Raw genomic sequence first — 13,862 nt, 5'->3', positions numbered from 1 at the left:
ACATTGCTGGAATTGGTTTAGTGAGTCAGAGAATCAGAACAGAGGAACGTTTGATGAGCTGCTTGTGTCTGAATGTGACTGCAGCCCTCCTTTTCCTCTTGATTGCAGTGGAAACAGATGGTTCTGCCTGATACAGCCCACTGGCAACCAGAGATCAGCACCCTTTCGCTCTCAAATACAAGAGATAAGCTCCATATCACTATTGGAAATACAAAAATAACATAATAGCAACACATTTACCAAACAAAAAATGTATGTTACTGGTAAAATAAATTTGATTACCCATGACTACGAACATTGGCCATAATTGTTGATAAGCCAATCAGGCTACAGTGGACAGTTGGAATAAAAGGCTTTCCATGACTACAAGCAAGTTCGTGGCAGATATCCAGGTTATTCAAAGCACTGTGTGAATGATTGCCTGGCTTGCGGGGCATTGTTTAGTGTGCCTGCCCATGTAGCCCATTTTGACAATAATTTACGGGATTGCTCTTTGCTTAGAGATGCACTCGCAACAGTGAGCGTGGACCACTTAGTGACAACATCGTGAAGAGACTCCCTCATTGGAATACGACAATAATCATATTTTATTGAGCTCCTAAACGGGTAAGGAATTAGGGTAACCCATCATTGATTCGTGACGATACCGAATTCTACACTTAACAAACATTTTGGTATTTTTTTAAAAATATATATAGATGGTTTTGGCAGTCATATTATCACTTAAGATTGACTTAAGATTGGGTCCCAGAGACTCCAATAATGTAAAGGTAAAAATAATATTAGTAATTTTGGAAATGTACCAATTGTTTTCTCTTTAAATTATTTTAAAATGGTCCTCTAACCTATTTAAATTTCTTTGACAGCCGTTTTTGAAGCTTTAACCCTCAAAAATTAGGCATGAACTTATTCAGAAACGACGTTGTTATATAATATAGTGGCAATGTTTCTGTTTGGTGTCAATTTACCTATTAGAAAAAACATATTAAAAATACAATAACATAGATTTTTAAAAAGTCATCTGGGGATTCTGAGACACATATTTATGTAATATTTTATATGTAGGACGTGATGAATGTTATCAAGTTGAAATAAAAAATTTTATCCATTCTGACCAAAAATTTAAATGCTAGGAAGTATCACACTGATATGTAAATATATTTGTATGAATTATTGTAACACAATTAAGACAATGTATGTGCTCCTCTGAGTAACTTTGATGTTAATGTTGAACATCTCTGACTCAAGAGTGATTTTACCTTGTTCATTCTTGCTGCTCATGGCGTGGAAGTTGACGGTAAGGATGTGCTCATTAAATGATTTTATCTGAGTGAGGATGTAGAACTTACTGTTCTTTTCTAGTGACTCAGAAATGAAAGACTCATTTGTACTCTCTTCTACCCATACCTGTACTTTCACATGTTTCATCTCCTCTCATTACTTGCTGTAACTCTTCTACATGAGCGTAGAGCAGTAAACTGTGGTGTGTGTACATGTTTTGGCACATTATTATCACTCAAGAGTGGTGTGAAGGCAAAGACTGTGGAAAGGCAGAAGAGCAGTGAACCGAACCTGAGGTGTGCGGGACACCGTTGACTCAGTCTGAGGACTCTAACAACATTTCACTGTACACAGACAGGTTGGAACTTCCCTGACGGTGCTGATCAAAAAGTGTTTCATACATTAAAAAGCACCTCATTCTCTTAAATAAGCTCTTCGGGTTGGCTTCCATGAAATACCTTAAACCTGATGCAATAGTAATGGTTTTCAATTATCATCATCTGCAGTTGATCTAGGTCTGGTGTCTCGAAAACCATTCCTTTGAGTCTGGGCGAATAAACCATTAACAATTCAAATGTATATCCTCTTGATAATACCCTAAGAATATAAACCTCAGCAAAAGAGATTCATAAAAAATAATTAATGTTTTTTTTATTAGCATCTCAAGGGCCTTTTTTCAGTCATGAAATGTGTAATTTATTGGGCATATCTAACATTTGCACAAAAAAATCCAACAAAAACCAAAAAAAATGTTTGTGTGTTTGCCAATAGATCAGTTCCAAAAAGTAGTTTGATGGAATTTGGTCCATTTTTTCCTTCATAAACAACTTCAGGTCATTGATTTTTAAGTGCAAAAATATTAAAATGTAGGACTTTGGCTTGACTGTTTTACGAGCTTTTAATTTATAGATCTTCCCTGCTTAGGATTATTCATGTGTTTTTAGAAACACATTTGGTTGAATTCCAGCTGACACAACATTGTTTTTCTTATGATGAAATTGTGACTCGTCATATTGTCGCTCTCATTTCCTTAGACTGGCCTTTTTAATGGTCTACTGTAAACACCTTTTGATGTGATTTTGTTGGACACGAATTCATAGGGTCTGGGACAAAATTGTAAGTTTGGACCCCAGCCCCCATACACCCATCAACATTGATTTAGTTGGTCCCCCCTAGTCACAGGGTCTGACAATGATCCTGGTAGTTCCCCCTGATGTCAGCTCTGGCCAGACACCCTTTATAAGAAAGAATAACAAGTTACAAAGAGTACATACATCCCATACCAATGGATTTATGAGGGCCAAATCCATGAGTAATGGTTTGTCCTATAACTATTAAATCTCAAATGCCTTTTAAATTTGATCTATATAAATGTTTTTTGATCAAGGAAATGATTTAATTTAGAAACCTGTGTCTTTGAGGAAGCTAGTAATTAGTATTCAGTTTGTGGGAAAGGCCCTTAGTCTCACACTGTAATAATTCAATAATTGAACTTGCATGACCTCTTTTACAGAGTTTACCTTCCTGTAAGTTCACATCTTTTTCAACAAATACATAATTCTCAAGAACTGATGTATTTTGTGCCTCAATGACTTTCTACAGATGTAATGAACAGGATACTGAACTTGACACTCTAATGCCCAAGAATGTTCAAAATCACTTTTACAAGGCTATGTATCAATACAATGTGATTTGTCTCCTCGCAGATTTCTTCATCATGGCCAATCAGCCTTTACCGCTGTCACAGGAGACTTTAGCTCAGTTCAATCGCTCCCTGACCACAGAACCAGGTACCTCAGGGCCTCCAAGGAGACGCCTGGGCTCCATCTCCACCCGCCGAAGCTCCAAAGACCAATCTAAGGACCAGCCCCACCACAGACCCCTGTTCCTCAGGGGCATGACGGGTCTCTCGTCAGAGTCATCGTTCCTGAGCCCCAACGTCAGCACTTCTCACATCTCCATCGGCAAGCGGTTCTCTTTCGCCGGCTGGCACCAGGGAGGAAGAGTGAGCTTCTCTGGACTCTACCTTCCCCAACCCATCCAAGAAGTCTATGTGGAGAACACCTACAGAATGGGACCAGAACCAGGGTGCCACTTCAGCGCCAGCAGGACCCAGCAGATATTACAGGCAACTTTGGATAGTTATTTGGAAGGTGTGAGTTACAGTCCTGACAGTTGTAGCCAACTGTGTCAGATGTTAGCAGATCTAGTTCTCAGTAAGCTAAAAGATGTCAATCCGCCACGATATAAACTCGTGTGCCAGGTGGTGGTCGGACAGAATGATAAACAAGGTATAAGGGTGGCCAGCTGTGGCCTGATCAACCCCAACACTGACAACTACACATCTGCTGTTTTCCAAAATCACTCACTGTTTGCTGTGGCTATGGTACATGGCATGTACTTTGAATGAAAGTTAAATCAACTTCTCTTATTTCTTGTGTACAAAATGCACACGTTTAAAAATTCAAAGATATAAAATAAATACTGGTCATATAATTACACAAAATACAGCACTGGTCATCTGGTTTGGAATATTATTATTTTTTTTACATTTTTATGTTTTTGAAAGAAGTCTCTTCTTGCTTACCAAGGCTGCATTCAAAAACACAGTAAAACAGTATAATACTGTCAACTCCAGAATTATTGGCACCCTTGGTAAATAGGTGGCTGTGAAAATAAATCTGCATTGTTTATCCTTTTGATATTTCATTTTTTTTTATCACAAAATTCGAACCTTTCATTGAAGTAAAAAAATTGAAATTGGGGGGAAACTCACATTATGAAATAAATGTTTTTCTCCAATGCATGTTGGCCACAATTACTGACACCCCTATAAATTCCAATGAGTAAAATATCTCTGAAGTATATTCCAATTCATTTTTTATTCTTTTATTTTTTTGCACACCAGGGTGACTAGGAACATGAAACTGGTAATTGTCCAGCCATGACTTCCTGTTCCACAAGAGAATAAATATGAGGAAACACAAAGGCCAAATTCCCTTAATCGTTCATCACGAGTAAAACCAATGAATATAGTTCTGATGTGCAGCAAAAGATTGTTGAGCTTCACTAAATAGAAAGTGGCAGTAAGAGAATGGCTAAAGCATTAAAAATCCCCATTTCCACCATCAGGGCAATAATTAAGTTCAAATCAACTAAAGAGGTCACAAATCTGCCTGGAAGTGGACATGCGTCTATATTATCTTAATGCAAGGTGAGGAGGAGATTTTGAATGGCCAAAGACTCTCCAAGGAACACAGCTGAAGAATTGCAGAGATTAGTTGAGTCTTGGGGTCAGAAAGCCCAAAATGTTTTTATCAAACAGCACCTGCATCACCTTGGGAGGGTTTCAAGAAAAATGGGATAAAAAAAAAAAGTTGCCCACGGTTAAATGTACAGCTGGATATTTAATGTTGTGGATCTATTTTTTTGCTGGAGGTCCTGGCCATCTTTTTCAGATACATGGTATCATTGACAGTGTTGTGCCTGAACGCGTTCATTGAACGATAGTTCATGAACTCGTTCATATTTTGGGCGAACGTGAACTGAACGTACTCTATTACTGCCTGATGAACGTTACTGTGAACTCGTTCATTCTGGTGTCTGTGAACGGCACGCTCTCTCAGTTTAACTTCGTTCATAATGGTGCACGATTTCTATAGAAATGTATTTGTCCCGTTCCGTTCGGAACCTCCGTTGTCCCGTTTATTGACGCTGATGTATGACTGAATCTGATACAACAGCAACACGGCACTTGATCACGACACCGGTCATCATCCAATCACAGTCCACACTCACGCGCACCAGACCATACGAATAACAAACTCTAAATTGAGAATTAATTATTATTTTGGGACAAATCATTGTTTGATTTGCGCACAGAATCCTCCGCTGTCTGGTCGCTTCGATCCGGACTCGCGCTACCGGCAAATCCCTTTCACTGTCCGACTGGGTTTTGATTTCGGCAAATCAGTTTTGACGAATTCAAACAACGTGATTATTGTGAGTCCAACATACATCCAGCCACGCAAGAAAGCATGAAATCGTCCTGAGGGAATAATATACTGATGTGATTTGCTGGCCAAGAAACATTTCTGATTATTATTAATAATAAAAAAAATGATGAATGATGAATAATGAAATAAATGAATAAAAGGTTCAAAGTAAATTTATCCGAAATAAAAAAAAACGTAACATTATAAATGTAGGCCTACTTGCTGAATAAAAGTAGGCTATTCATTTCTTTAATTTCTTTAAAAATAGTGTATAATTACAAAAGCTTTCTATTTCAGATTGAAATACTATTATTTTGAACTATGGTTTGTGTGTAATATGACTTTAATCAAAACAAATGTGTTGTCTGAAAACCTTTTAAACACATACGAACCTGAAATGACATATAGGCCTACTGTGTTATGTTGGCCTAGCCTATAGCCTACAAATATTTTGAGTGTCCCTCATTTTCCTGTAAAGAACCATGCACGATTGTCCCGCATTTGTTTAGTTGGCAACCCTACCCTCAATGCTAAACCCTGGTTGGATAAGGATTTTAAAATTGGATATAAAGATGAAATCTGACACATATAGTTTCAGTGTTAAAACTGATAACATAATTGCTGTCTGTGGTTTTATATGGGCTGTGGCAATAATTTTGAAAAATAATAGCTCGCAGCAACATATGGAAAAAAAGAACTGAACTAGTTCATTTTTTGAAACTGTGAACTTTAGTTCAAAATTTTGAAGTTTGAACTATGAACTGAACTAGTTCATTTTAAAATTTGTGAACTGAACTTTGAACTAGTTCATGTAGAAAGTGAACTTTCCCAACACTGATCATTGATTCTACCCAAATACGAACAGATAAACCAAAACCTGACCGCTTCTGCTAGAAATCTTACAATGGGCCGTGGTTGGATCTTCCATCAGGACAACGATCCAAAACAAACATCAATTTCAACTCTTAAATGTGTCACTGAACACAAAATGAAGCTTCTGCCATGACCATCCCAGTCCCGACCAGAACCCTATAGAAAATGAGTGGGCTGAACTGAAGAGTATTTGTGGCCAACATGAACTAGAGAAAAAGTTTCCCCAGTTTCCATTCATTGATTTTGATATTCATCATTATATATATTTATAATATAACTGTAGTATTACCACCTCGGGTGTGCATTATTTTTCTAATAATTCAACGGCCTGTCGTCAATTATTCCTTACATATCATATATTATGTAAATAAATGTTTTACATTGTTTTTCTTTAAAACTGAAGTAATCATGAGAGACAGAACATTTATATTTTCAATAAACTTTATTCCCCCCCACTCTCCCAATACATAAAAAGTGATCATACTGAACATTTCCCAGTGTTGACACCACACAATTATGTTACATCAATAAATAAAAAACTATAAATAAAAAAATAAATAGAACACGTGCCACAGTTAATTAATAATACTAGTTAGGATTTGTCTGAGAGAGTAATGGCTTTCACAATGTTGGTATTCTAAACACATCACTTACAGCCAAGGTCACAGTTTTGAGGACATTATGATTACTTATGATGGAGCATGTCAAGTAAACAAAGCTGGAGGCACACTGAGTACATAGTCTTTTTTTTCCCTCAAGTACAGACATTAGGGATATAATAACTTTTAAGAGCAAAAAGCTTATATCAGGTGTGTATTTGTAGTGTTTCTTCCCCCACTCCTGCCCAATTTGCTTGGAAAACCGAATATGAAGACTATATAAAGCCCGTCTCATTCCCTTTGTGTCTCAAGCTTGAGATTCAGGGCCATTATTGCACAGAGGAATCCATCAGAAAGGCACTTTAGTCACTCCCACTCCTAACTGCTCCTCCATGAATTACAGTTCCACCTCAGCTATTCACCTCTGCCATCTTTAAAACTAAACTTATTAAAAGAATAACCATTTGGTGTCCGTAGCTCTTCTAGTTTGTGTACCATTTAGTGAAATAAAAGTCTCTTAAAAAAAAAAAAAAGGCCAAGTGATCGAGCATAAAAAGCCACGCCCATCTTGCGCAGTGCATGAGCCACTGCGAGCAAAAGCAAGACGCTTAAGAACCCTGTGAGTTTTATGCCATCTGCACTTCAGTCCAGCTAAAAATCGAAATAATAAAATGAACGGGCTCAAATTTTGGTTGTGCACACTGTGAGTCAAGCTGGTAGTGTGATACTGTTGGTGTAGGCTCAGTTGCAAAAAAAAGAAAAAAAGAATAGTGCACCATAGTTCAAAGAGGCCAGCCGATGACCAAGGACAGGAGATCTTCGTGGCAACGTGGAAGCTTCCCCTGATTTTCTTTGTCATAGTCCTTTTTTGCTTCCCAAATTGAAGCGGTAAGCAGCAAATCGTAATACGAAGCAGAACAGCGGTTCCGCGGGGTTCATTTATGGGTTGGTGTAGTGCTGGAGAAGCTGCACCACGTAATGAAGCCGCTGCCGGAGCTCCGGAGCACAGCCCCATTCGGATAGCACGTTCAGAGGGTAGGAATAAGAGACGCGCTCCTTGCTGATGTACGTCAGCAGGTACAAAGAGTCCGAGGTCTTGCTCAGGATTATCTTCGTGTGGTCCGTGTAAAAGTTAACCTGGGAAAGAGCAGAAGCAGAGGGAAACGTTATGAACTGCATCAGCCAAGCAAGGTCAGTCGTTCAATTTGGGTCAGTGGCCAAATCGTCAATGTTTCATCTGTCGTTCCTGCACAATCAGAGACTCACCTGTAGGGTTCGGTTGTCAAAGAGCATGACTAAGGCGTGATCAGTCTTGATCCACTGCAGCAATAATGGAGAAGAGCTTGGAGGTGGCTGGTTCTCACCATTGACGTCGCCACCCTACAAAAAGGAAAACTTATTTTAAAACTTTATATAAATAGCTTTATTTTATACAGATTCATGATTTATAAATGATTTAAAATAGGATCTAAATATTTTTAAAAAGCCAATAATCATTTAAAAAAAAAAATTCTTCATTTTTTTAATATAATACAATATGGTTAAAAAGGCTGGTGCTGAACTTAAGTTTAATTTATTTTATAATTTTTTTTATTTTTTATAATATCATCATTTAAACTTATCTTAGATTATTTTACAACTCAAATGTTTAAATTATGGACCAATTTATGGACTTACCTCCATAAGATTCTGCTCCATGTAGTTAGCCATCAAATCCACTATGTGCTTTTGATTCTGGAGCTTCTCTGGTAAAGCATCAGCTGGAAAGCTAAAGTGTTTGTTGTTTGTCAGACAGTAATGTACAGTCCTGCAGAAGAATAAAAAAGAAAGGAGAATTAGAATTTCACAAGTAAAAGTAAAGCTTAAAGCATTTGGTCGAAAGCAGAGACTTTGTAAAGGGTAAAGCACTCTATGTGGGTCAATCAGAGCTCAGTTCAAAATGCCAAACTGGAGGCTCATTAGAGAACCGAAAGCAAGCTGACGTACCTCCGCTGGTCACACAGGCTCAGATGAGTGCCTTCGTTGAAGAGTACGCCGACGTTTTGATTGGAGAGTTGGTAACCGAAGCCGTATTTGTTGGAGTAGTCGACCCACTTGGTTACCCAGATAAAAGGCTTGGTTTTGGAAAGGCAGGGCGGGTTTTTTGAAGCTGGAAGAGGGAAGGACAATATTTGAGTACATGATCAATGGCCTAAGAGTAAACCTTGAAATGGCCATTGCTTAAGCACCTCGGTGTGAACAGAGTGTGGGAACAAACCTGTTGGCATGGAAGACAAGCAGCTGTTAAGAACCTTCATGGCAGATTCGGCAACAGCAGCAGGGGTAGGGATATCGTCACAAGCTGAGGGGAAAAAGGAAAGATTTTTTAATTTGCAGGCAGAAACAAAACAGTACACAAATATATAAAAATGTTGTTGCGTCTTGGTTATATATTATATGCATGTAAACTGTCAAACATTTTTTTCATTTTTTTGAAAGAAGTCTCTAAAGTTCTCCAAGGCTGCAATTATTTAATTAAATACAATGAAAACATTAATATTGTGAAATATTACTACAATTTAAAATGAGTTTTTTTTAAATGCAAATTTATTCATGTGATGACAAAATCAGCATCATTACTCCAGTCCTTAGTGTGACATGATGCTTCTAACATGCTGATTTGGTGCACAAGCAGCATTCATTATGAATTCATTCATTCAGAAGCATCAATGTTGAAAACAGTTGTGCTGCGTAATGTTTGTGGAAACCGTGATCATTTATTTATTTTAGGAATATTTTTTAAGAATAGAAAATTCACTTGATCCTAAACTTTTGATTGATAGTGTAAATATAAGAGAGGTATAACTAAAGTTCCAGCCAAATATATGAAGTATAAAAATGTAAAAAAGTAATCTTGCTGCTAAACTAAAATGAATTAGGGCACGAAGTTTTTGGACAAACTTGTTTTTAATGGCTGCCACTGAAAGCCTGAGGGGTTGAGTCTAAAATAAAATAGGCCTCACACATGCACATCCAAAACTATTTACTGCTGTATGTCTGGGCAAATCAGCTGCTACGGTCCCTTACCATCAGTGCTGCTGGCGACAGTCCCTTTGAAGGAGCGCGATGCAGACTTCCGGGACTCCTCCTCGGCCGGGGTGTCCAGAGGGCCAGAGCTTGCCAGTTGAACCGTGGGAGAAGTGGCCTAAGAGGAAGTCACAATGTTTTTACAATCATAAGTACTTCCTTGTGCTCAGTTATAAGCAATTATCATGCGCAGTGGACACTCATTTTCCAATCTTGTGTCTCAAGCTTAAAATATCTATTTGTCAGGTGATTAATATGTGGGTTTGGTTTTGTAATTTTGGGTTTGGTCAGTACGGAGTTATTCTGAGACAATCAGCACAATAGGTGGACTACTGTACTCATTCATCTACAGCGGCTTTCAAAAACCGTCCCCACAGAGCCCACTCTAGCTATGGTGCAAAACTGCATACACTGACGCAGCTTTCTACGACAGTCATGAGTCAGCCGCGGAGCGGAGACGCTATTAATACGCACTAATGCACATAACTGCGACATGCATTATTACCTCATTCACTCCCATTGTCTTGTAGCTCATCTGCCGACCGATGGAGTGTTTCACCATGCCTGACACCAGTTTAGAAATGTCATCCTTCTCCTCACAAGGGGTCTTTTCAACAGCTGCAATGACAATTTTAGGTCAATAACAGAAACTATGGTTTCATTCCAAACCAGTGTTTTTGTTAAACTATTAATGTTTTCAGTAATAGAAAAAGCTGAAATAAAAATATGAATATTTGATGAACTTAAACTTAAATTAGAAATGTCGGCTTGGCAATTTACTAAACACTAAAATTAAGAATCTGGAAACATAAAGGCAAGCCAATAAAGATAATAGTATGAAAATAAAACTGTTCCAAACATCTCATAGAAAGAGTGGTTAGAATAGGTACATACCTTTTGATTTTTTCTTGCCAAAGAAGCTTTTAGCCATCTTGGTGAAGAACTTCTTAGCAGGGCTGGGTGGATTAAGCTCAGGCACCATCACACAGCTGCTGGTAGGGAGTTTTTCTGGAGTGAAGCCCTGAGGGAGAGAAGAAAAAACAGATTAGAGGACTGCAGAATTAAAATAAGGAACTGGTTAAGAAGAGTAAACACTTAAACTGCTCTTTATAATCAAGTTAAAAGGAAAAGGTTTAATTGCATTTGGACACAGATGAATGATTACTAACCTTTGTGAAATACTCGTGGGACAGTATTTGATCCAGCGTAAGGCGGTCACAGGGGTTTTTCTGAAGGACTGCGGAGATCAGCTTCTGTGCAGCTGGAGTGAGGGATGGAGGAAGGCTGTATCTCACTTCCTTAATACACTTGTAGGTCTCTTTCAAGTCTAAGGTTTCAAATGGTGGATTCCCACATAGGAGTGTGTACCTAAATAGACCAGAAAAGAGCTTGTCATCAAGGCTGTCACATCTGATGCAACATAAATCAAGTAGGGACTCTCCATAATATAAACAGTATATTAATATAGAAGACAACACCAGAAATTTCCAATCTTTTGGGTCAGACCTAAAAAATTTATTCCCCCTGAGATTGTAAGTTAATATTTTAATTATTTAGGAACACATTTGGATGTTTGAGGTTCTCTGATGACAAATTAATGGTCATGTGATATGCAAGTAAACAAATGAAAAGTGCATTTTATTGTTTTTATTTTATTGTTTGGGATTCCCTGGTCTACAAAATAACCATAAAATGGTCTAGAGTAGACTTGAAAAGACTTACATTACACAACCCAGCGACCAAACATCTGACTCCGTCCCATGGCCTTGTCGGTTAAGGACCTCTGGTGCCAGGTAGTTTGGAGTCCCGCAGATGGTCCTGCAAAAAGAGCATTTTATGTCAGCACACTGATCATGTGCATTTCTATGAAAGTTATTGAGGGTAAAAGGCAAGCAAACTCACTTCTTCCTCTGCTCGACTGTCTCCAGCTTTGCTGCCAGCCCGAAATCTCCTAATCTCAAATCCATGTTTTCATTCACAAAAAAATTACCTGAAAAAACAAGTTATAGCACTATCAAACCAACTGAACTTAATGGATGTCATACTAAGATTAAAACAGCAGGCTAAAAAGAGTCAAAAACAATACCTAGTTTGAGGTCTCTATGGAGGATGCCTTTGTTGTGGAGGTATTTGAGCGCAGATATGATCTGTCTGAGGTAGTAACGGACTTCGGGATCTGTCAATGTATGTCTTGCTTTCCAAATGTGTGCCAGAGACTGAAAATATGAAGCACAGGATTAGAATCAGTGCCTTGTTTTTACCAAATGTGAACATTAGAGGTCTGTCATTAGTAAAGCAGCTCACCTTTCTGCTGCAGAGTTCAAGGAAGATGTAAATGTTGTCTTGGTCCTCAAAATGATGGGAAAACTTCACCACATGCTTGTGTTGGAGGCTTTTGTGGAGCTCGATTTCATTAATGATCTGTGGGACAAAAAAAAAAAACGATGAATATAAATATTAAAGGAGGAAGCTGGAAACATGACGATTCACATGTGCACTCGGTTATTATCCATTTACCTTCTCTCTCTGGTGTGGCTTTGAGACTCTGCTTTGAGGAATAACTTTCACAGCATACATCTTGTTGTTGGCAAGATCCGTCATCTCATAACATCGTGCAAAACCGCCCTAGAAACAAAAGCCATAATAAATTAAATCACTCAAAATGTGTACACAGGTGATGATTAAATGCAGATCCCTGTTCAACAGTCTCAAAACTCAATGACTGTAAGCAACAAACTAGTTTTTCAGACACAGACAATATCTTTGGAGATTACCAGCATGTTTGAACGTTTGATTCATATTTTCCACGACTGATGTCAAGAATGCTGTATAGGCAGCCAGCTTTTATGGTGTTCAATATGTACCGACCAGTATTAGCATACCTTTCTAACATCAAGGTCAACAATTTTTGTAGCTGCCGAATATTTTTATTTTGCGGGAGATTGTAAGTAACGTTAGACCAGTAAAGTGGTAATCAGTAAACCAGCTGTCATATCGGATTCATTTTAAATCTGCAGAAAACAGATGTTTTCCTTTCAAAACAAAATAACATGCAAAGATTTTTTTTTTTTTTACAATTTGTTCACCTCCACGTTTCAAATATCTCGGGTAATTTTTGCCCCAATCCCTAGTTAATTTCTGACCCTGGTCCCAACCACATGTACAAAGGAATGACGTATTCTTTTCCCACTAGACCATCCTTACAGCATCGCACCATGATGCGGCACTTTAAAAACTGGGATTGATGATGAGACTTCTAATAATCAATCGTCTAATTAAAATAATAAGAGCCTTGTTTTGAAAACATGAGAGGGAAACTAACAGTGGTTATAGGTTCCACTGATCATAAGCAATGCAGCATCATTTCCATTGATGCATTCATTCATTCATCTTTCCCTGACATTGGATCAAGTCTGGAATCTTATAAAAATCCAGTCAATTCCATAATTGCAAAGATTGTCTTTGCATAAAACCATATGTAATTGATCAGAATCGCAAGACAACACTGTCTTATAACCAGCAGGCAGGTTCTAGATTCAAAGACAGGGCGGGATGCGGTCCAGTGGTTCTGGTGCACCCATGAACAGCTCCCAAAACCAGCCGAGCACGCACGAGATCGACACATTGCGCACCGTGCGTCCACGTTAGAGCAGCATATCAGGAAACGCGGCACGAGACAGTAACAAATGGCATAATTTATTCAAATGATTAGCTCTGATGTATGGTGTAAATATAAAAGAGTGGTACCTTTCCCAAAAGCTTTCCTTTACAGTACGATCTTCCAGACTTTGCGTCAACCACCACCTGCGCGACCTCCGTTTTAACGTGCTCTGATTTACTCCGGTTCGGCTTGGCGGGCGGTTGAACCGCTTGAGACGGTTTGAACAAATCCGGATTCATCATTTTACAGGAAAGACGCTGCGCTGTGGTAAAACGAGCAGGATCCATTCATTAATATAGATCCTTCGCCTTAGAAAATAACCTCCTTTATGTGAAGTCCCAAAGTCTGGCCAAGTTCTCTAGTCCTGTGAATCAAACATGCCCGGAC

At 38.4% G+C, this 13,862-nt stretch overlaps 2 protein-coding genes across 4 annotated transcripts; one reads left to right on the top strand and one right to left on the bottom strand.

Moving 5' to 3' along the window:
• The first annotated feature begins 413 nt into the window (after window positions 1–413).
• dynlt4 (dynein light chain Tctex-type 4) lies at window positions 414–3,789 on the top strand. 3 transcript variants are annotated; one of them, XM_082172038.1, is made up of 3 exons: window positions 414–606; window positions 1,506–1,577; window positions 2,988–3,789. In XM_082172038.1, exon 3 carries the CDS (start codon window positions 2,999–3,001, stop codon window positions 3,689–3,691), a length of 693 nt encoding a protein of 230 aa, XP_082028164.1. In that variant the 5' UTR covers window positions 414–606; window positions 1,506–1,577; window positions 2,988–2,998; the 3' UTR covers window positions 3,692–3,789. The 3 variants fall into 3 exon arrangements, with proteins under 3 accessions (XP_082028164.1, XP_082028162.1, XP_082028163.1); XM_082172036.1 differs by lacking the exon at window positions 1,506–1,577 and having other exon boundaries at window positions 416–606; XM_082172037.1 differs by lacking the exon at window positions 414–606 and having other exon boundaries at window positions 620–1,639.
• Window positions 3,790–6,572: 2,783 nt separating this feature from the next.
• plk3 (polo-like kinase 3) lies at window positions 6,573–13,862 on the bottom strand. The gene is made up of 15 exons (XM_082171859.1): window positions 13,562–13,862; window positions 12,332–12,439; window positions 12,119–12,235; window positions 11,901–12,030; window positions 11,717–11,804; window positions 11,537–11,632; window positions 10,984–11,182; window positions 10,709–10,835; window positions 10,320–10,432; window positions 9,815–9,932; window positions 9,006–9,089; window positions 8,735–8,897; window positions 8,426–8,555; window positions 8,015–8,128; window positions 6,573–7,885 (listed from the first exon to the last, which is right to left on the bottom strand). Exons 1-15 carry the CDS (start codon window positions 13,760–13,762, stop codon window positions 7,688–7,690), a joined length of 1,986 nt encoding a protein of 661 aa, XP_082027985.1. The 5' UTR covers window positions 13,763–13,862; the 3' UTR covers window positions 6,573–7,687.

This window comes from Leuciscus leuciscus (assembly GCF_965113295.1).
Source record: "Leuciscus leuciscus genome assembly, chromosome: 6".
NCBI lineage: Eukaryota > Metazoa > Chordata > Actinopteri > Cypriniformes > Leuciscidae > Leuciscus > Leuciscus leuciscus.
This window is presented reverse-complemented; position numbering and strand designations above follow the sequence as displayed.